Source organism: Corvus kubaryi, unplaced genomic scaffold (assembly GCF_017639235.1).
Source record: "Corvus kubaryi isolate FWS band 111438036 unplaced genomic scaffold, C.kubaryi_AGA036_p1.0 37334, whole genome shotgun sequence".
Classification (NCBI taxonomy): domain Eukaryota; kingdom Metazoa; phylum Chordata; class Aves; order Passeriformes; family Corvidae; genus Corvus; species Corvus kubaryi.
Genome location: NW_024581108.1, coordinates 21054465 through 21075417, shown reverse-complemented (window position 1 = coordinate 21075417; position 20953 = coordinate 21054465). Strand labels below are relative to the sequence as shown.

At 42.0% G+C, this 20953-nt stretch overlaps 1 protein-coding gene across 3 annotated transcripts in view; it reads left to right on the top strand.

Annotated features, from left to right (window-relative positions):
* Positions 1-20379, top strand: part of GLIS1 (GLIS family zinc finger 1) — a 181899-nt gene extending 161520 nt beyond the window's left edge. For all 3 annotated transcript variants that reach the window (XM_042030734.1, XM_042030733.1, XM_042030732.1), the window contains exons 9-11: positions 10852-11036; positions 16400-16567; positions 19722-20379. In XM_042030734.1, the coding sequence (XP_041886668.1) occupies positions 10852-11036; positions 16400-16567; positions 19722-19858 (490 nt within the window). In that variant the 3' untranslated portion in view covers positions 19859-20379. The remainder of the gene's footprint in view (positions 1-10851; positions 11037-16399; positions 16568-19721) is intronic.
* Positions 20380-20953: the final 574 nt, after the last annotated feature.

Here is a 20953-nt window from a genome sequence, read left to right as displayed (position 1 = left end):
TGAGTTTCCATCAGAATTGTCCCTGCTGATTCCAGCTTTAGCGCAATGTGGATTCTTTCTCGGAGGAGACAGCAGTGCTGGTTTCTTACCTCAGTGCTCATGTACCTAAGTAAAGTCCTTGCCCAAACATCCTATATGTGGGAGTGAGATAACAGAATCCTAACCATGAGCCAAACATCAAGGAATGGAGGCTGGAATGTATTTCTGAATAGTTACTTTAAAACAGGGCACCCAGTTTCATGACATAGTTACTTGGAATTTTTCAGCATCTCAAATACCATTTTCTAAACTCAAAATAATCTTCATTCAGCATCGTCATTCCCAGTCCAGGATCCTTCTGCTGTATTTAATGTTTTATGCTTACATTATTCATGACTGCTGAAATGCAGCCCATACATGACATCTTAATTGCAAGTGCAGAAACTTAGTGTTTAATAGCCCTTGAGTTTCATTTAGCACAGTTTTGTTTAAAGCATCCATCCATTTAAGTGGGCAAAATCACTTCATACTCCCACACTTGGAGCCCGTGGATTACAGGGCTGTCCCCCCTTTGCCAGCTTGTGGCAGTGTCACCCCTCCCGGAATGTACACAAGGTTTGCAGTGGGAAGGGAACCCCTCCCACTGCCTCCCTCCGTGGCACTGCTGCAGCTCCCTGGCACACCCAGAGTGTTCAGCCTCATTTGTCAGCTGTCTCAGTACTCAGGTTCGAGCAAATGCAGAGAATTCCTGCTCTGTGGATCAGGACCGTGACAAGACGGGATCACATCGTGAAGTCTGTGGCAGGAACCAAGTGATGACTATCAAGAAATCTAATTACTGAGTCATCAAATGTGCAAGATGCCAAAAACTACATGAGGCAGAGTACAAATAGCCTACTCAAGTTTGACATGAGATTCAGAATTTGATTTTAAAGGCTTTTTCTTTTTTTTTAACAAAAAAAACCCTCTGTTACACCATTCTTTGCCAAAGTCAATACCAAGTGCAGCAGTCAATTTTCCCAAATGGTTTGCTGAGACATTTAAATAGTTTGACAAAATTATCTAATTCACTTGAAAACGTTCTAACAAAATCTGACTTCATTACCAAATATATTTATACTGGCTTTATTCAATATGGAGCACATTTTTTCAAATTCTGGAATGAAGTGTGTGCTACACCAAAAAAATCTACTTATATTGATATTAATTTAGCTAAAAGTGGTTGACTGAGAAATAGTTGGGCATGCAGAAAGTGGGCTTGGCATGATCCAGGTTAAAATGTATATTTATTTTTTATTTCAGGTAGCAAGGGTTTATTTTAGCATTTCTTGTAGCATTTGCCATGTTTAATGTCAAACTGGGTTTCATTCTGCCCATCGCAAAAATAGTCTATTTTGATTTGTAGCAGTGAGGACAGAAAACCAGCTTTTAGTATTAAAGCTTGGGCGAATGTTGCACTTGGCTTGCTCTCTACTATTTTTTTAGCTGTTATTATCCAAGTCATCTAAAAATGTACTTAGTTTCATTTGTAGACTATCTCTGTAAATTCCAATTTAGAATATTCCGTGTGATAAATTATCAGCTTAAATGGAACTGATCTGACTGAAGTTAAGTGAGTTTGAGTGGTGGCACCAAGTTTGGGATTTGCACCAATTTAGTGCAATGGCCCAACAAGGTCACTCTGTAGGACCTGAACACGATCCCTCTGTGTGTGACTGAGGCTCTCTGTCACTTGTGCTGCTGTGACAAACAGCACTTCTGTTCCCAACAGGAGCTGGGGCACTGACAAATAATGACTTGATTGGGAGGGTGATGTGTCTCCAAGGGAAAGGAAAGTGAAACTATTCTTTAATATTCCTGTGGTAATTTAGGTCATTTCTGCTCTGTAAACACAACAGTAAATGAAGAAGTACTGGGATTAAGACATCTGTAATGTGCAGAGGTGGTGATTAATGAGGACTCTGAGCCCAGTCTGGTGAGCCTTTAATATAAAGGATTAGGTCTAAGCAAGGCTAGAGGGAAGGGCTCACACAACTCCCTTTGCCAGCCAACTGCAACCAGCTCAAACCAGGGGCCAGACCCCCCTGAAGTGACACTGACCCACACAGAAAATCACAAGAAACGGGATTTAAAAACTGTCAAGTAAAAAGAGACATTTTCATCAGGGCGCTTAAACTTTAGAGTTGTTGTTTGCTTGCTTCTTAGCACCTGTTATTTCAAATACCACAGGAATACTTCAGTGTAAAGAGTTCTCTGTTAAAAACTTAGTCCTTCACTTCTTTTTATGTAAAGTAACACGAGGTACACAGAGCCTCCCTTCTGCTCAACCAGGGAACACCAGATTTGAAATCCCTGATATTTTTAGGCTTGAAACTAAAAATGTGGGATAAAACCTTGTGAGTTACATGGGGGAGAGTCTTTCCTGTGCTGTCTCCTTGAGCTGCCAGGATCCAGGCCAGGTAGGAAAATACATTTGTGCTCCTAAATCTCATTAATTACTTTAAGAGACAATTAGGTGTCTTAGCTACTTTTGGCTAATTTTTATTAATCTTGATTAATCTTTTAAATTAAGTTTGTGAGCTCATATAAATCAGTGGACTAGGAACTGACCCGTTGTTAGAATCTTTGTAGGAAAAAAACTCTTACTCTCTAGAAGTACTTCGGAAAACTAAATACCTGTACAGATTTTCTAACAGACCAAGGAGATACATCCCTCATGTTCTGTGGATTCCATTGGAGAATACTCTTCATTTATAACAGAATACACAAGTCAGTGGTTTAGTCTTCCCTTCAAAAGCACTAAAACCAGTAACAAGAAACAGGTATCTCTGACAGCTGAAAACATTTTCAATGGAGGAAGCCAAGAACCCATCATAATTTATCTCACTGTTATAGATCTGAGCACGCAAAAGGGGCATCAGTACATCTGTCCAGAAAGAACAATGTACAGGTGCGGTGCTGAGCCCCACGAAACAAAGAAAATCAGTAATTAAAAGCATCTGGTTTCAAATCCCAACTCATTTATCTCATTGTAGAAAATGTGATCAGGATTCATTTATAATCATGTCCAGACAGGCTTATACATGTTCCCCCCCTTCCCTTAAAGCAAAATTAGCATTAGCATAGGCTTACTTCAACAATTACATGCTTAAGGATAATGTGGTTCTGGATCCTGGGGTAAATATTGTTTGTCCATCAGCAGAAATAGGTGGGCAAGTGTTTCATTTGTGGTTTTGAGAGGGCTGGACTGACACTCAGGAGAGAGCCTTCACCAGTGCCTCTCAAAGTAAGGGCCGTGGTGCCTGCCCAGAGGAGACACTGTAAAGAAAACTGTCTCTGAGTGAGAAATCAGGGAGTTCAAGGAGAAGGTGGGAGGTTAAAGGACATGGTCAGAGTAACTCAGAAAGCATTTAAGATCGATTCAGCCAGAGCTCTTCTGTATTACGTTAATGATTTTAGCCATTACTGGGTTTATCTGCAGTTAAATTTACACAACATCTGTAAAGCTTTTTTCCCTTTATTTTTTCTACATTCTGGGTTTTTTTAACGCAAAGCTGCTTAAAACTATTTGATGTAAACCATATACACCAAACACAGTAGTTTATCAGGGTGTAACAAATAATGAAGCTATTCTAACATCTCCCACTTTTGGGTAGTGTGTTCTACCTGGCAAACAGAAGACATCAGTACCTGTCCAGAACCCACCTGCACCTGGAAGCATCTTGCTGCCTGTTTGCCAAAGAATAATGACCTTAAATGACTGAAATAAGATGGATCAGTCAAGCATGCAGCACATGCCAGCTAATCTGGAGTAGACAGTCTCTGTGTTTGATTACACATCTTTGTAATTGACTTCCTGGCAATCACTTGAACCTAAGGCACTTCTCTTCATTTAAATATGTTTTGATATTTCTTTGACCATATTAATAAGAATTTTCTTTCACTCCAAAGTACCTTTTCCTGCTAGATTGTTAGCAAGAATAATTTTTCAAATCTCTCTCATGTGTAGCAGCTTCCACTGTAGTGATTCATCAGCTTCATTTCAGAGGTTACTGAACAAACCCTTATAAATACAGATATCTCTTGGAGTGGCACAGTTCCCATAATGATCCCTGTGAGGAACTGCTCTGCAGAAATTGCACATCTCGGGTCAGAACAATTGCAGAGATATTCATTTGACATAGAAAAGTGTGTTTGTGTGTTTTGAGAGCTTGTGTAGATGATGAAATGCATGACAAACACTGAGTTATGTTCTGTGCCCCAATCAGACTTGCACGTGTGTTTGTTAGAGCAGATAAGGAGCATTTCAGTATTTCAGAAAGCCCCTCTGGGCCCAAGAGAAGGCCCACACAGAAAACCCCTGAGTGTACCAGAAGAGGACTCTTTGGGCTCCTCTGTGATTCTGAACATGAAATTGCTTTCATATCACTGTCATTGGTATCACTAAAAATATTCTAAAGCAGTTAAATGTCCTGAGACTGTTCACTCACATCAAAGTTCCTGTGGATAGTGTTCTCCATAATATTATTAAGCCCCTCTTACTCCGTAGAGCTGAGTAGCTCCTACACTTGTGGACTTGGCTCAGAGTGTGAGTGAGGGAAGGTGCAGAACTGGATCCAGCTAATCCAAGGCAGCATTCTGAGTGAAAATTAGTATTTTGTATTTGTGTAAAAGCCAGAAAAAGGCTGCCATTGCCTCGGCTCTACTTCAGGATGTCACACACAGGTGTGTCACAGGCTGCAGCAGCAGCAGAGCAGGGATAGAGCCCAAGTCTCCCCTTGCTGGCCATGAGTCTGGCCAGAGGAGGGAAAACCAGAGGCACAGTGTCATACCTTGGAGTCACAGCCCTGTGTCACAGCCCTGGGACTTGTGCTCATTGTTCATAGGAAAAGGTAAGAAATGCAGTGATGCTCAGCAAGGTGATCTGTGTTGAAGCATTTATTATATATCAGGGAGAGAGGGGGAGAAGAGGAGAAAGGAAGAAGGAGGGAGAGAAGGAAAAGATTCCTTGCATTCCAGAAACGTAGCCAGAGGCACCTGGCAGTGATTAGTGCAAAGGTTCACCAAACTTCAGATAGAGTCTGTCTTAGAAAAAGTCCAAAAGAGTGAACGGTGTAACTGTTTCCTGAGCATGTGCTGACAGAAATTCCCGTAGGGCAAGACCCAGAACAGAAACACGTGGCCAGAGATTGGGCTCTATCCAGGGACCTGATTAGCAGAGCTTTACACATCATTTTTAATATTATGGGAAGAGATGAAAATCCGTGTTAACTTTTTTTTCCATTAAAAAAAATAATCTCCTGGTCCTGGAACTGAATTGGACTTTCTCACAATATCAGTGACTATAATGCTTGGGGGAGGGATTTTATGAATGAACTGGTTGGTGTGCTGGGTTTTATGGGAGAACCTCATCTCATGGAAACTCTCAGTTCCTGTAAGTGGCTGCAGTGCTGCACTTCAAGATAAAATGTGGAGCTGCTTTGGTTTGTGCTTCTTACTCTGTTGCTTTATTAGCTATTTTTCTTCATGTTAATCCGAGTTATAATTCTCAAAAGTCAGGCTTGTTCAATCTGGCAATACTGCTGTGGATGGAACAGTTACAGAATGGTCTTATAACCCAAAATATACAAAAAATTATTTGACATAAAGGACAGATGTTTTTCAGTCTGGATTTGGTCCCGTTTCCACTGAACTCAATGGGATATGGGTTGAGGTTCTTTGTCTAGCTGAGGAATCTGTCAATCAAGCCATCACACCATTAAAGATAAAAACAAACCCAGACAGTTTTCATATTGGAAACATCCCTGTCTTACATATTTCCATTTGCAGTTATACTTCATTCCTATTTATAATTCAAAAGTCTTAGTTTGAATTTATTTTCATTATTTTTCAATTTTCAGTTCCACTAAGTATACTGTGTGTAGTGTTTGACAGTCAAGGTCTAGTCAAGCTCTTTTATCTTGAAAGAAGCTTTATAATTTCTTACTCTGTTAATTTGTCCTGGAGCTGATATTAAACAAAGACTAAAGCAGAGGGCAAATCTATTTCTTCCTCAGACTAAGCACTGTGGGTGAATATAGAAAACACCCATCCAGACATTGTGATGGAAATCTCAGAACAATCCATGTCCATCTGTATTTATTTTTTGGTTCTTTATGTTGCACTTATACTGGAACAGGACATTTGGTGTGCATTGTGAGGATACAGAGATCATTAAACACCCCTGCCTGCCTGGGGAGGCCGAGAGTGCAGACAGGATCAATAATTCTGAAGCAGTCATGGTACTTGTAGCCTTTAGGTGTGTTTTCTGTAGGTCACTGATAGCTCAGGTAGTCCCCTCACACAGGCCTTACTTAAAATTTAATATAAACTAACACCTTTCAAAATACATGGTTAAAGCATGATCACAAAAAAGTTCAAATAAAAAGTTTTACTGGGATTTCTGTTCGAGATTCCTAAAGATGTGCACTTAAAAAGTGAGAGAAAGATCAGTCTTTTCTATGTTTCAACTTCTAGTTTTCCTTTTTAAAAAGTCCTTCTGTTAGGACCAAGATTTCTGAGCATTCATATTCATGTGAGTGACAAATGATTTCCAGCAGAGCTGAGGAACTGGTTTGTTGGCCATGACTGACACTTGGTTTCATGATTCTTTGTGGGTAGAATCCCACTTGACTGCAGGAGTTGCTGTGGGAAGGGCTGTGGAGCTGGGTATTTTCAGGCAGTGTTGGTGCAGGAATGTGTTCAGTGCCATAGACAAGGTGGTTACTCAGTTAGGCTCAGTAATTCCCAAAGTTTCTTTTTGGTTGTGTGTATGAATCACGTTAGATTTTTCTGAGTAGTCCTTTTCCTTGATTGCCTGCTGATGCCCCTCAGAGGAAGTGTTGGCCCTGCAATCCCACCTGAAATCAGACAGGAATTCCATCTCCGGCACCATCCTACAGTGGTGCTTCAGGGGAAACTGGAAAAGGCCCCCAGTGCATGGTCAGTCACCCTGAGCTGTGTGGTGAGTGAAGAGAGCAGAATTCCTCTCTGCCTCCCTGGGCAATCACTTCACATCCTGAAGCACAAGATGTGATTACCCCTCGCTTAGCGTGGAGATGTTGGTTTTGGCCATTAAATTATTCAGTCCCTTTGTAAAAAAATAGGTATTTTGTTTGATTCTATGGCTCCTGTGGCTGTGGATGGTACAGGCCAGGGCATGCTGTGTGAGCAAAATGTTCCTTTTGTTTCCAGCCAAGCTCCTTCTCTCCGGGGTGCGTGTCCTGTTGCTCCCGTGTCTTGGACAGGGTGGAGAGGAGGCTGGCTCCCCCATCACACCCTTGTATGGCCCTGAACAGAAATATTACATAGAGCCAGGAGCCCTCAAATGTAATGAATTAAGGAAGGATAAGGATTTTTTTTTCATGCCTGTGAGAGTATTTATATCTTTATATATAGCTATATATAGGCACAGATATATATTAAAAGGCCCCAAAGGACCTGCAAATTTACTGAATTATGCAAGTTACAATTAAGGTAAAATATATGGTATATATTTATTATTACTATCCAAACCAAAGCAAACTGTGGTTGTAGTACAGTATTAACAGGAAATGTGCAGGCTATTAGTTATTGAAACACACATGCCTGAGCTACTGCCTGGGAATTTTAGTGTATCCAGCTGAGTTCCTGCTGTAAGTTGTTCAGTGTTTCACCTTCCACACAGAAGGCATCACCTTTTAGGCTCTAATGCATTATCTGTTTAATTTGTATCAGGAATGATTCCCCCTCTCTTTTAACAACCTGAGTATCACAGCAACCTAATCAGCAGGCAGATATTTAGGAGAACTAAAAACACAGCTCTGGGGACTGGACAGTTTCGCTGACGAAAATCTCCCCTTGAGCGTGCCAGAGCACATTCACACATGCACACACACACAGAGGGTAATATTTTAGGGACCAGCTTGAGCTGTGAGGATTGTGATGAATATTTTAAGGACACAGATCCCCATGTTGGCCACTTGTGCTAACATAGCCAGATCTTTCTGCTGAGCAAAGTTCTTTCCTAGCTGAAAACTGTGTCTTAACTTACAGGAAACACATTAAATTCCCCGTTTGGGGGAGATGGAGCAGAACGTAGCGGATTTTTACGGTGAAGTGCTCAACTTTGTGAAACTCTCTTGATGCAGAGGAGGCAGCAATGCTCAAGTGTTCCCCGGAGCTGTCAGGGTTTCAGCTCAGGTTCCTGCTCCTAGGATACTGCTGCCCACAGCCAGCAATGTTTGCTGAGCTCCAGCACCGGGGCAGCCGTGCCCAGCGGGAGCAGCGAGCTGGCAGCTCCACACACTGCTCAGCATTCCCAGCTGGAGCAGGGCCTGCACCCCTCTGGCCTTGCAGGGGACCTCACCGCCCTTAACCACTCATCTCAAAGGTTTCGAAGCACGAACCCTCTCACAACTGTTGAGCTCACACACAGGAAAAACAGGAATGCAAGAGTGTGAGTGGGGACAAGCACTGCTTTAAAAATAACAATAAAAACTTAAAATTCTTCTCCCATGGTTAAGATTTAAGTAGCCTCTGGGAGTAGTTAAACTGGGTAGGGAAGCTGGGGTTTTCAGTATTCCCTCAGCTGGATACCTAAGTGTACCATTTTTGTTTGACAAGCAACATGGTTGCATAGAATTTAGAAACACGATGGCCCATCCTGACAAAGCACTCGGAGCAGCCCGGCAGGTCTCTATGGGGTGCTGCGTTTCCCAGCAGTAGCCACGACAAGACATTCCAAGAGCAGGCAGAGGAAACCCAACACAGGCAATTGCATAGGACTCGCTCCCCAGAAGCATTTCCCTCCCCTATTCAGAGTGGTTTCTGGCTCATCCCGGCATTGGAGTTTTTAGTACGTCTTTTGTTTCTCTTTTAAATATGTGTGTGGTCATTACCCATATAAATGTCACTATCATGAGCTCTTTAGTTATTATCTTTCCAACGAAAACAACTGCAATCTTTTTAATCTCTTCAGATAGAAGCATTTCCAGGCTTCTAAGAGCGTTGCTGGCGCGTGGAGGACGCTGTCTCTGTCCCTGTGTGCCGGAGGAGGGGCCGGTGGCTGGGCTGCAGTCCCTGCTCGTGGCCGGGCTGTGCCGCAGCCTCGGCAGAGCCGGAGCGAGGGCTCCCGTGTGCTGGGGCAGCCTTGGCTGGGAGCCGCCGCTCGGCACAGGCGGGCCCGCAGAGCGCCCGCAGGGAACGCGGCTCACGACGGCTTCCTGAGCCCGACCGCGGCCCCACTGAGCCCTCTGAGGAAAAGCTGCGGCCTCAGGGGAGCTGGGCCTGGCGTTTGGCTGCTGCTGAGCAAATAAACTCGGTGTTTCCTCCTGCATCTGCTCCTCAGCAGCGCGGGCTCCAGAGAGCGTTTTGTCCCTGACCTGAAGGGACCACAGGTCGCCCCAGCACCCCCCGGTCCCTTTTTGGCACCCCTGCAGCCCCAGGCCTTTTCCAAACCAGAACAAATAAGATATTTTTCTCTTTACATGTTGGTTCTTAGAATTCGACTTTAGTCCTCCTTATTTTACATATTACTGGTCAGCACTTCCTGGGGGTGGGTATCTTTCTCAGAAAAAAAATTGTTTTCTGGTTCTTGTGTATTTGAGTCAAAAACATCCTTGCCTTCACCCGTCCAGCAATACTAGTTTAATTTTTCAGTTTAGTTTGGGGATATTCAGTCTCTGTGGTTTGTATTATAGGTCGTTTCCTTCTTTTGGGACATAGAATTACTTCAGATTAGGCTAGGCTTAGATCAGTTGATTTAAACCCCTTTTAATATTTAGAGCATCACTGTGACAGCTTTCGGCAGTGTTTCTCTGCCTCCCGTGTTAAATTTGGCTAAGCTGTTGTCACCATTAATTCACAGTTCCCTGTGTTTACTTCTTGCACACTCCCATGTAGTGCTTAGCCCTCAGTCGAGCACAGCCTCACTCCCAAGGTCAATCCAACTGCTCCAAGACGTAGTTGTGCGAAATGATGGTTTATGGTGTTTGAACAGCTTGTGCAGGGGTAGAGGAGACACAAGTGAGAGACTGAAGTTTTTATTTAGTTAATTCTTTGTCTGCCTCCAGTGGTTTGTACTTGGTATTTTTTTCCAGTTTGGTGACATCTATTACAACCTGCAGAGGTTGTTTATTTCTCTGCCTCGGGGCCTGTAGCTGGGAAGTTTCCGCAGGGTGGCTGTCAGACAGTGAGGTGGATTTTGCATCATCTGAAGGTTCTGGTGCTGCTCAAAGAGATGCTTCTTAGGTTTAGTAAAAGTTCCAGAGGCGGCAGAGTGTATTGAGAACTCCCTATGCTGCCTGTGCTATTTGACAGGGCACCACTGGGCTGTGGAGCACAGGGCCCCTTGTCACAGCTGTACGAGAAGCACTCTTTGCTCATCTTCAGAGTGAAACTAAGGCTTTTCTTTGTCTTGGCTGCAGCTTGACCCTGTTACAGCTTTACCCTGTTACAGCTACGAAGGCACTTAAACAATTTACTTGCATTTACTCATTCTGACTACATTTTCCACTTCTGTTTCTGGACATGCATCTCAGCTCACAAAATTCTAAATTAAACTGAGCTGTGTTTAGGTTGTTCACTGAGGAGTGTTGTCATTCTGATCCTGTCATTATGACGCGTACAGGAAGTCAGTATAAAGGAAAAGAATTCCTTGTCTAACTCTCTTTCCTCCTAGCAAATATCTGAAGGTAGCACTGCATTGTTGTCCTTTTTTTTTTTCCAATATAATTTGTACCTGCAAAACAGACTTCTCTATAATTTGGCCATTATAGAAATAGTTCATTCAATATTTCATTTTCCCATGTTATGATGTGATATGTGAAGTTTTTCTGTTTTTTCTTTTTCTAGGCTTGCTCCCAACATAATCTCTCCACTTGTCAGCCCCCTGAAAGCTTTAGTTTCACCCTCCCTCTTGCAGAAACATGGCTCTCCATCATCCCACAGCCAGTCACCCAACGGGCAGCAGTTTTCTGGGATACCAAATGCACCATACACCCCATTTCCCAACCAGTCTGTACAGCAGGGATCTCAAGGTAACTCTTCCCTCTTCCTGTTTTTTGCAACTTTTCTAATTCCTAGCTGGAGAGAAAGAGTTAATTTTCGTTTTTCATATTTGGCTAATACTAATTGCAGTGGGAACTCCAGTTTTTAAACTGGATTGGTGTACATACAGATGGAAATTTTCAGACAGGTCCATGCTGTGATACGTTGTCATAATGGGGAAAGCTGTCCCAACAGCAGATTTATTGCATTTATGCAGGTTCTTCAGTAGAAGGCTGCTGGCCATGCACCTCTCCTGGCTGGTCATCCAGCCTGGAGAGTGACCCTGTAAGAGCCATCCAGTCCCAAAATACATGGGCTGAGGCACACCTTGGCAGTGTCCTGCTCAGTCCACTCATAGAAATGCACAAGACATGAAATTAGACAAAGAAAAAAACGCACTTTTCTATTTATTATTTGGCTTTTTGGTTTGTGTTACATTATATAATAATATGTAAATGCACTCTGTACAACTGTAGAGTGCCTGTGGGATTTGAGGACAGGAATGGGAGCAGTAAGCAGCTGTCCCACAGCTTAATTTAAAACATTTTTTGTTCTAAATTGCTCAGCCTTTTTAATTGGGAGCTTAAATACCTATTCTGGAGTTCTGCTGTGGGAACTAATTAATGTTCCTGAAATTTTTGAGGCACAAATTAGCAAGAGATGTTATTATCACAGATTCTTCCAGTAACAGGAGCTTGCATATTTCAGAAATCTGTTATGCAATCCAGATGGTGAGCTGCTAAAGGGTGGTAAATATTCCCAATAAAGAAGTGTGCAGGACATCTGTCTGCTTGCAAGAGCCTGAGCACAAACCCATGAGCAGCTCTCAGCTGGAATGGGGTTGGGTATCCCAGCAGTTCCCTCTGTCCCCCGTTCTCTGAGTAGTGCTTTTGCTCTTTGGTTGGACAGGCTTAGTCTGAAAAGTTAAAGCATATTATATTTAATGATTTGTGCTGAAGGAAAAACTAACTCAACCTGATGCTCAACAGATTATTCAATTTAAAAAGATTAACTCTGTAAGGGAAAAGTGGCAGATTTATGATAGCATATAATGATATATGATTATGTTGCTATAATGAGCTAAATAACTACAAGCCACAAGAGGAAAGTTTAGCAGCTCATTACTATGGCAGAAACAAATGCATAGACAGAACAAGTTTTGAACCACTTAAATAAATTGACTTTATTCCTTAAGAAAACCACATTTCCCTTTGAATGAATTGTTGCTTTCTAAGTGTTATGTCATGTGGTTTTGAAAAAGCAATAATTTTCCACTTTGGCCAAATGTTGAAGTATTATTATAAATTCATTATGGAAATGGTCATTCCAAAATCAGTTTTTATTAGCAGCCTTTGAAACCAATTATCTGTAACCTGTACTTAGCTGTACTTGCTCTACATTTTTTTTTGCCTCGCAGTTCATTAATAGCACATTTTTCTAATGGAATCTGTAATAATTTGGGAGTTTTGAGTTTTTGCCAAAAAAAGGTACACCACATAAGGCTAGTGTAGAACCAGGCATCTGTACAGAAGCACATAAACATTGTGGAATTTTTAGGAGATGGCAGCTTTGTCAGGCTGGTAGCAGAAATATTGATAATGAAAGAACAAGCTGACATTATTTATATGTTTAAACCTAGCTGTAGTAAGATCACATGGAAATTATTACATGCTGAAAGAATTTGGCAGGCAATGGAATCCTGTAGTTATTTATACCTGACATGATTTCTTGTCAGAAATTTTATGGAATTTGAAAAGCTGAGATTTATTTGCAAATACATGTAAATGACATGACATAACAAGATGGCATTTATTAGGCATATTCCAATTATTTGCTCATTACATCATTCATTTTAAAGCTGCTTGAAGTTTTCTAGGCTGTGCCTTAGAGAAGCAGAGGCAGCCAGTGCACTGTGTGAAGTGGCTAAGTGCAGCTTTTCTGCCACAAATTATTTCAAAGCAAAATTTAACTAAATGTTATGTTTGGAACTCAGTTTATTCCTTTATGAACTGTTATATTTCTACATCTACTGTACATAAAACACTTAACAGTGATCATTTAAACTGACAGGGCATTTAGTAAATTCTTCATGTGAAAATAACCCCAGAAAATTTTTGATTTAAATCAAAACTGAAGGAAAACCTGAAATCCATGTGGCAAAAAAAATATTGGTGAAACACTTATTGCCAAGTTGGTACTACAGATTTGCACTCTAGAAGGAGAAGGGATGTCTGCACTGGACCAGCCTCCTTGCCTACTTTGTATTTTAACCCCTGAAGGGACTCTTTTTTAAGAACTTGTAAAAAATGTTCCCTGTTTAGTTTACTCTGATCAACCATATGTGGTTGTTAATTGAACACTTGGTTATGGGATTTTAATAATATTTTAATTCCTCATATTTTCTCTTTGAAGCATTTCAAGAAATCTAAAGGAACCACAACTAAATGCCATGAACCCAAAGGGTCAGAAATCCCATTTTTAGTGTCCTGATTTGTTCTGCCTGACCTGTGTTCCTGCTGTACCCTTTCCCTTCCTCACTCCATGTTTCTTCTTTAGTTTTCTACCCGCATTTATCCCACCTGCAGGCATATTACAACAGGGAAGGTGCATTTCTCTGTATTTTCTTTGGGAAGCACTTGGCAGAAATCAGGTCCCAGTGAACTCAGTGGTGCAGTAACACCAGGATTTTCCTACATCCATCTCTTCACTGGGTGGTTCCAGGAACACTTTTTCCTCTGCCTTCTCAGATTATCACACAGTGGTGCTGAGGCATAGATACTGCAATCCAAAAAGAGGATTTCATTGCTTATGGCAGTTCTTTTCCAGACTCTGATTCTGAGGCAGTTCTCTGCTTCAGGTATTTCCAGACAGTGTAACTTAAAATACTTCAAAATAACCTTTCCCCACAGGTCTTGGGAAAACCCTGGATCCAACTACTCTCAATCCAGTTCTGTCATGCTTGGCTGCGCTCTGCTTTTCTAAGCCACTGTGCCAGCCCTGTAGATCATGAAAATATTTAATTGATGTTACAAAGGCAAGCCTGGGAGAACAAGTGAAGGACAGCAGTTACAGGGACAGAGAAAATACCTGTCATGCCTTCCCTAGGAGTGATGTCTATAGCAGGCATTCTGGAAAAAGTTCATTTTTTTTTCTCTAGCAATGCATCTGAGTGCTCTCTGCAACCAGTTGTGCCTCCTTTGAAGCCAAGTGTCTCTTTTTTTCACTGCTCATCTCAAAAGGATGTATTTTTAGAAGGCTTACAGCAAGGAGTTTGTGTTTTGTAAACAGAAAGTCAGGATAATTATCAGAGCCGATCAGTAAAGCACTGTACCTAAAACCACATCAAAAGAGGGCTGTGCTACCTCTCATAAGAGCTCCTTGGTTCTTTGAGCCAGACTCTCCAGGCAGTAAATAGAGATGGCTGTCTGTTTATTCCAAGGAAGGACATGCATCATTTAATGCTCAGATTTCCAAATTTTTGGGCCACCTTCTCCATAGTAGCAAATATGAGCAGCCATAGTACAGTACAGAGTGTGTAGTGTCTTTATCTAAGAGTCATCCATTAGGACTTCACTAATCATAGACTTCAACAATTTAGGTATTTTGTAGTGCATCATACGGTCTCAAGAAATTAATCATCTAATCCTTGCAGATTCTGCCAAAGCACATATTAAACTGGGAAACTTCAAAGCAAATCTTTCACCACTCAGTGAGTTTATTGCATTTCTACTCAACAATTGCCTCACTTGGCCTTACTTACTGCCACTTGAGGAAATATGAAGTGACCAGACCCCAAGTTTTGCCTGGTATTGCTTGGTCAGACTTCAGTAGTGGAGGGAAAACGTAGAGAAGTATGGGAGATCTTACTGAACAGGAGAGGGCTTGTACATGGCATAAATTGTAAGGGACACATTCCACCCCATACAGCCCCAGGTACTCTGGGGACAGGCACAGGGATTTAATTTCTGAACAAACAGACTGAAGAGCTGCACAAGCAGCCCAGCAGGGCAAGTCTCTGCTGTGAGTGGGGCCAAGCTGTCAGCTGGAAACGGGGAAATGCGGCTGTGACTGGGATACACTGAACTGCTGCAGGAGTTCCTGAGGAAATGTTTCAGTCTGAGTAGGACTGAGGGAAGAAAGACAACAGCTCCGTATTTTTTCTGGCAGTTAGAGGAAAATCCTGAAGCACTTTCTGCTAGAGTTTAAGCCTAATTTGGTTGACTTCAGCTGCCTTTAAGGGAAGGAGCATTATTCCAGGGAAGGTAGGAAAAGGGGTAGCTGATAGAAATGTGCCGTTAGTGTGCAATGCACCTGCAATCAGGAAGAGGTTATTGAGGCAGGAGGAAGAAAGAGAATTAAATCAGGCCATGGTTGGTTTAAATATTGATATACTTTGAGGTCATCCTTATGGGAACAAATTACAATTTCTTTTAGGATGTTGGCACAACTTGTAAAATTACTTCCTCAGCAATTCATATGTCCTTTACTCTTAAATACCTTCTTTTGTTGTCTACAACTCATTCACAACCTTTGATGGCAAAACCCAAACGGATACCAAACTGGGTACTGATAATACAATACTTGGGGAAAAAAAAGTAGGATCTAAGAAATGTTCAGTATGTGGGGGACGGAAGTCAAAAATGCCCCAAAAGCAGAATGACTGAGGCAAGCAGAGACCATACAGATCTATGTCAGCACTTTCCAGAAGCAGAAGAGCCTCTGGCTGAGCTCAGTCTTCACCTGACATCCATCTGGAGTCAGTCCTGCACTTCCAGGTCAACTTTACCTGCACACCAACTTTACCTGGCCCCCTGTGTCCAGTGAAAGGGGGTTCATTTGAATCAAGAGCAGTCTGGGAAAGAAGTTTGAGGAACCTGCGAAGGTATTTTGGATAAACAGCGCTGTCTCCAGCAGTGCACAGCACACACCGAATGGGAAAAGACTCAACTGAAAACAAAGCAGTGCTATTCATTTAAATACTGCATTCTTGTATTTAACAGTGATTCATTACAGAGACATTCCCTTAGGAGCTGAGCATACTGGACCTGATCCAGTGGACAGCTTTCTACTTAGCTTGGAACCAAGGGTGCTGTTGACTGTGTTCAGCTGATCTATTGCTTGAAACAAAGCCCATCCTTGAGATTTTAGCTTGATGGGGATCACAGTCCACAGCACCTTGTGGGACGGAGTCTGATGCAGCTCTTCTGTTACTGCAGTTGATAGAACAGCATGATCATTTTTCCAAAGTTAAAATGGAGGAACTAAACCCCTCCAACAGTAATGAAATGCTGTGGCAGAAGTGGAGGTAATACCATTGCAGGAGGGTTAAATTGTGTGCAATATCTGCTTTCAGGTTACCAAGGCAGCTTTCACTCCATACAAAACTGTTTCCACTATGGAGATTGCTACAGAACAATGGACCAGTCTGTCAGCAGTGATGTGCTCACAGGGGAATCCCATTGCTTCAATCCTCTGAGGCAGAATGGCTATCACATACTCAATGCACCTTTAGCTTCAACAGGTAATTTATTCCACCTATAAAGAATTATCCATATGATATTTGTAGCAGGAGGGGGAAAGAACACATTTAATACTCAGTGTTAAGACAAAAATGTGTTTGTATAAAAAATAGCCCTGAAATTCATTTTCATCTATAAAAACCCCAGAAAGAAAGCAATTTTTTTTATTTAATCCTGCTGTATTTGACTGATAGACAAAGTCTTTTCCATTCTGCTGGATGTCATAGGCAACACCTGCCTTCAAGAGAGCTGACAAAACACTTCCCACATTTTTTGTATGGTCTGTTCATTGCACATCTCAGGTGTGCTCAGCAGGCTTTTAAAATCTGGTCAAAGTTATAATGGCAACATTACTATAGTACTGCAATATTTTGGTATTCATTTTTTTTCTACCTTTAAAATTAAGAATTGACAGAATTGCTGAAATCAAACAAAACATGAGTATTGTCAGAGCCATGAAACACAACCATTTGCTGCAATCTTTACTTACATATGTCCAAGAAAGTTCTCTTCATGTCTGCACTCAGGAGGGCACCTCGGTTAAGAACGATACTGAAAACATATGTTTAAGTGCTTTTTGAATTGGGGCGTGAGTCAGACCACAAAATTAGAGTTGACTTTCCTGTTTGTTTTCTATTAAAGGAGACTCTGTTCAGAGTGAGTGTGCACGCATTTGTCTGCTGTTCCATTCTGGGAAGTGCATGCATCAGTAACCAACACAAGGGAAATGTTTAAGATGAAGTTTCAGCTTCAACTTTGAATTCTTTAGTGTTACTCATAAGTTTGATGTTACTAAAACATAGGTTTTTTTCATGTTAACATCAAATTTCAAGTTTAGATTGACAGCCTGCAATATTTAAAGAACAGACTAAATAAACTTTCCAAAAGAAATTGCAGTAAAAGAATAATACTGTGGCAAGACACCAACTTCAACAACAGTTGATTTTTCTGTCTAGGCCTAAACTATCATGAAATGTTTCTGTTTAGTATTTTTGTTTTTAGAGTGGTTATTGAGCCATGCAAATACTTAAAAGGCTGAAACATAAACATATATGAAATATATAAATCTCATCTCATCTCATCTTTTAGTGGGTAAAATAGAACCATTCAGGTTTGTAAAATTCATCAAGGCTGTGCATTAATTTTTTTCAGGCTTTTATAGCACCATTAATATTAAATGAGATCTCATCTCACAGGAATGCCAAATGTGACTGGCAAACAGCTGTTCCATGAATCACATTAACAGTCAATAAATTTTTATTTTCTGTTCAGGACTTTGGATAGTTTACTCTATCTGGAATCTAATAATGATTTCTGGGGTGTATGCTTATCTTGGGTTTTACCCATCTGTGGTTGTGTATCCACCCTGTATACAGGCTCATCAAATAGAAATTAGCATAACATAAACACTTGCAAAACTTACCAAAATACTGGTCACTCCACTTGGCCCGACATAGATAAACACGCCGAGGTCGTCCTCCAGAACCTCTGGACATTCACTGTGTGCCAGATTTCTGCAGACAGCAGAATCTGACCTGTAAACCAACAGTAAATTAATAAGTCTTGGAAAATGCAGAAATGTAAGTAAGTAGAGAATTTGATCTCAAATAATAAAAACATACCTAACAGTAAAGTAGCCACAATTAAGTGGACAGGTTTTCCTGCAGCCAGGACTGGCTGTGTAGGAGGCATCTGTCCCTGGCTGCTGGTGTGGTGCCACATGGCCTTGAGGCCCCTGTGGAGCCTGGGCAGTGTTTGGCTCAGCCCCACCCAGATGTGTTGGCTCAGCCCCACCTTGCAGAGGTGTGGGCAGGTGGAAGAGACAAGGGGAAAGCTAAAGAGAAGGAATTGCCTCATTTTCCACTGAGGCACAGAAAAGCAGTGATTTCCCAATAGCCCCACAGACCCCTCTGTGGAGCAGAGAATGGAGCCAGGTCCAGTGCTTCAACCATGAGGATCGGCCATCCCCACATGGAGTTGCCACTCTGTGTAAGGGCTTGACTTTCTATGTGAGGCACACAGGCAGAGGCATTTGCTAAACTGCATCTTTTTCCATGTGCTCCCTCAGCTGACGATGCTGCTGCTGCTGCTTATTCCAGTTGTGGTAGGTGGGCTTTGGCATCCCTGGGAGCTCAGTCCAAGGGTCAGAACGTTGTGCTGAAGTTCACACAGATGCTTTTCTAAAGACAAAACCCAAATCAGGTTGTACAAGGGAAATCAGAATATATATAAAGGGTGTGAAGGTAAGGGGGCAAACACAGCAGAGGAGAAGTAAGGAGGAGCTGGACTGCAGTAAAATGACCATGTGCATGACTGGCCAGTTGCAAAAGCTGGTTATAGTGGGTCATAATTTTCATGTCCTTTGGGGTACACAAATCTTTGTTTTAGACTCCAGCTGCCATAGCATCTGGTAGCACAGCAAACCTGCTCATTTCCACAGGGATGTACAGCTCAGGAGGTTTGTAATAGCTGTGGAGGTTTGGCATTATGAAAGAAAGAGAAATTCTTCCTCACCACCATGGCTTTGTGGTAGCCTGGCAAGCAGCAGCCAGCTTGGCCTGGGAAGGGGCTGGTGGGCTTTGATGGGCTGAGGTTCACAGCTCCTTCCATGTGTCCTGTGAGCCTGACCTGCCCCAGCCATGCTTCCTCAGGCCTGCACTATGTGGAGAGCCAGTAAATGTAGGATCCAGATTTCTTCTGGGTCTTAAGAGCATCTGGGAGACACATGGAATATTTTTTCGGAGTGCTATTAGAAGGAAGGACACAAACCAAGAGGACTGCGTCACTTTAGTGCACACTTAGAAGGATCGTTGCCCTCTCACTGTTTTGATGTCCTATTCAGATAATGACTGTGAGTCCCAAGAGAGCCATGCTCTGATACTTGCACTTCACTTGCAAGTGCACAGCTTTCCACAGAAATGAATGGGAGCACCAGCCACGATGACACAAACACCCACTGAAGTTTGTGCATCTCCTGGGCAAGGCTTTGATGCTGACCACTGTTGTCTTCCCTTAATGCTGTGCTTAATGCTGAAAGCATTAATGCTAATGCTTTCCTTAATGTCCTGTCCCGTGTGATCCCAGGCCAAAGCTGTGTTGCCCTCCTCACATGCACCGTGGCACTAACTCATGTCCATGCCCTTGTCACTCTTCCAGGCTATGAGGGGATCTCTGAAGCACAGTGTGTATCTGAAGACATGGTCTCCAATGGAACGGATGAAAATGGATTCTTCCAGAACAGCGCCTTTGATCACTGCTTGAATCACATTCCTTCCATCTACACAGATACCTAAGAGCAGTGCTGGCCTTGTTTCCTTTATTGTACCTATAACTGCGTATGTAATAACAAAGGTGTTGTTCAAGTACTTTTATTTAGTCTGTATCCCTATGTGTGCTCATTTAAATGAACACCTCACATTTACCAAACCATTTTATACATGAATAGTCTGTATAAAATAATATTGGAACCTGTTCCTTTGCTGTGGCACTTTGAAATTCATGCTTTAAGGGAATGAGGAGCATTTCAAGCAGCTTGTTTTGTAAGTTCTCTCAGTAAAGTGTAAATGTAAGTTATATAATAAACTTGTAAAGAAGAGGTTTTTCTTCTTGGAAAGTATGTTTCAATTTGAGAATGTTGTTCCCTTTAATCAGTTTTCATTTAACTTGTTGGCTCAGTCTTCTCTTTTTTCTTTTTTTTTTTTTTTAACTAAAAGGATTTTTTTAATCACAGACCTCATGTATATAAAGATCTACATTTGCTCAGCTGGTTTTGTATTTTCAGTTTTACAAGAAAGCATTAAAAACTGGAAACAAGTGTACTGTCATTTCTTAACACCATTGGGCTCCCTGATACTGCATTCTTAACATGCCTGAGAGGGATTTTAACAAAGCAGTGACATCTCAGTCACTGTGACATTAAAATAGCCCACGTGTAAGTGAAGAAAACCAAGCAGCTTCCAGTGGAACAGGGGTCATATGCAGCAGTTTGGTTCCTGTCACTGTGGCCTTGGCCCCACTGGGCTGCACTTCCCAGTGTAGTGATGATTCCTGGGAGAGACACATCCTGCAAGGGGCCCGGTGCTCCTAGTTTGTGCCAAGCAGGCCTGTTGGAGCTGAGCTCCTGAAAAGTGTCCCATGGAGGTCTGGGAGAACAGTAAGGAAAAACTAACTAAAAAAAAAAAGTCTCATTTACAAACCATTGCAAGTTAGGCTTAAAGAGCGGTGTACAGACTGTGCATCAGTCCATGTCTGCTCACTTACAGAGCTACCCAGGCTGCCACAGGGCACCACTGAAAAGCCCAAACTGGGCTGAAGCCAGTCTGTGGCTGAGGATGGTGCTTTCGTTTTTTCGTCTTTTCTCTCCCCAGAAACGTGGAACACAGCTCAGG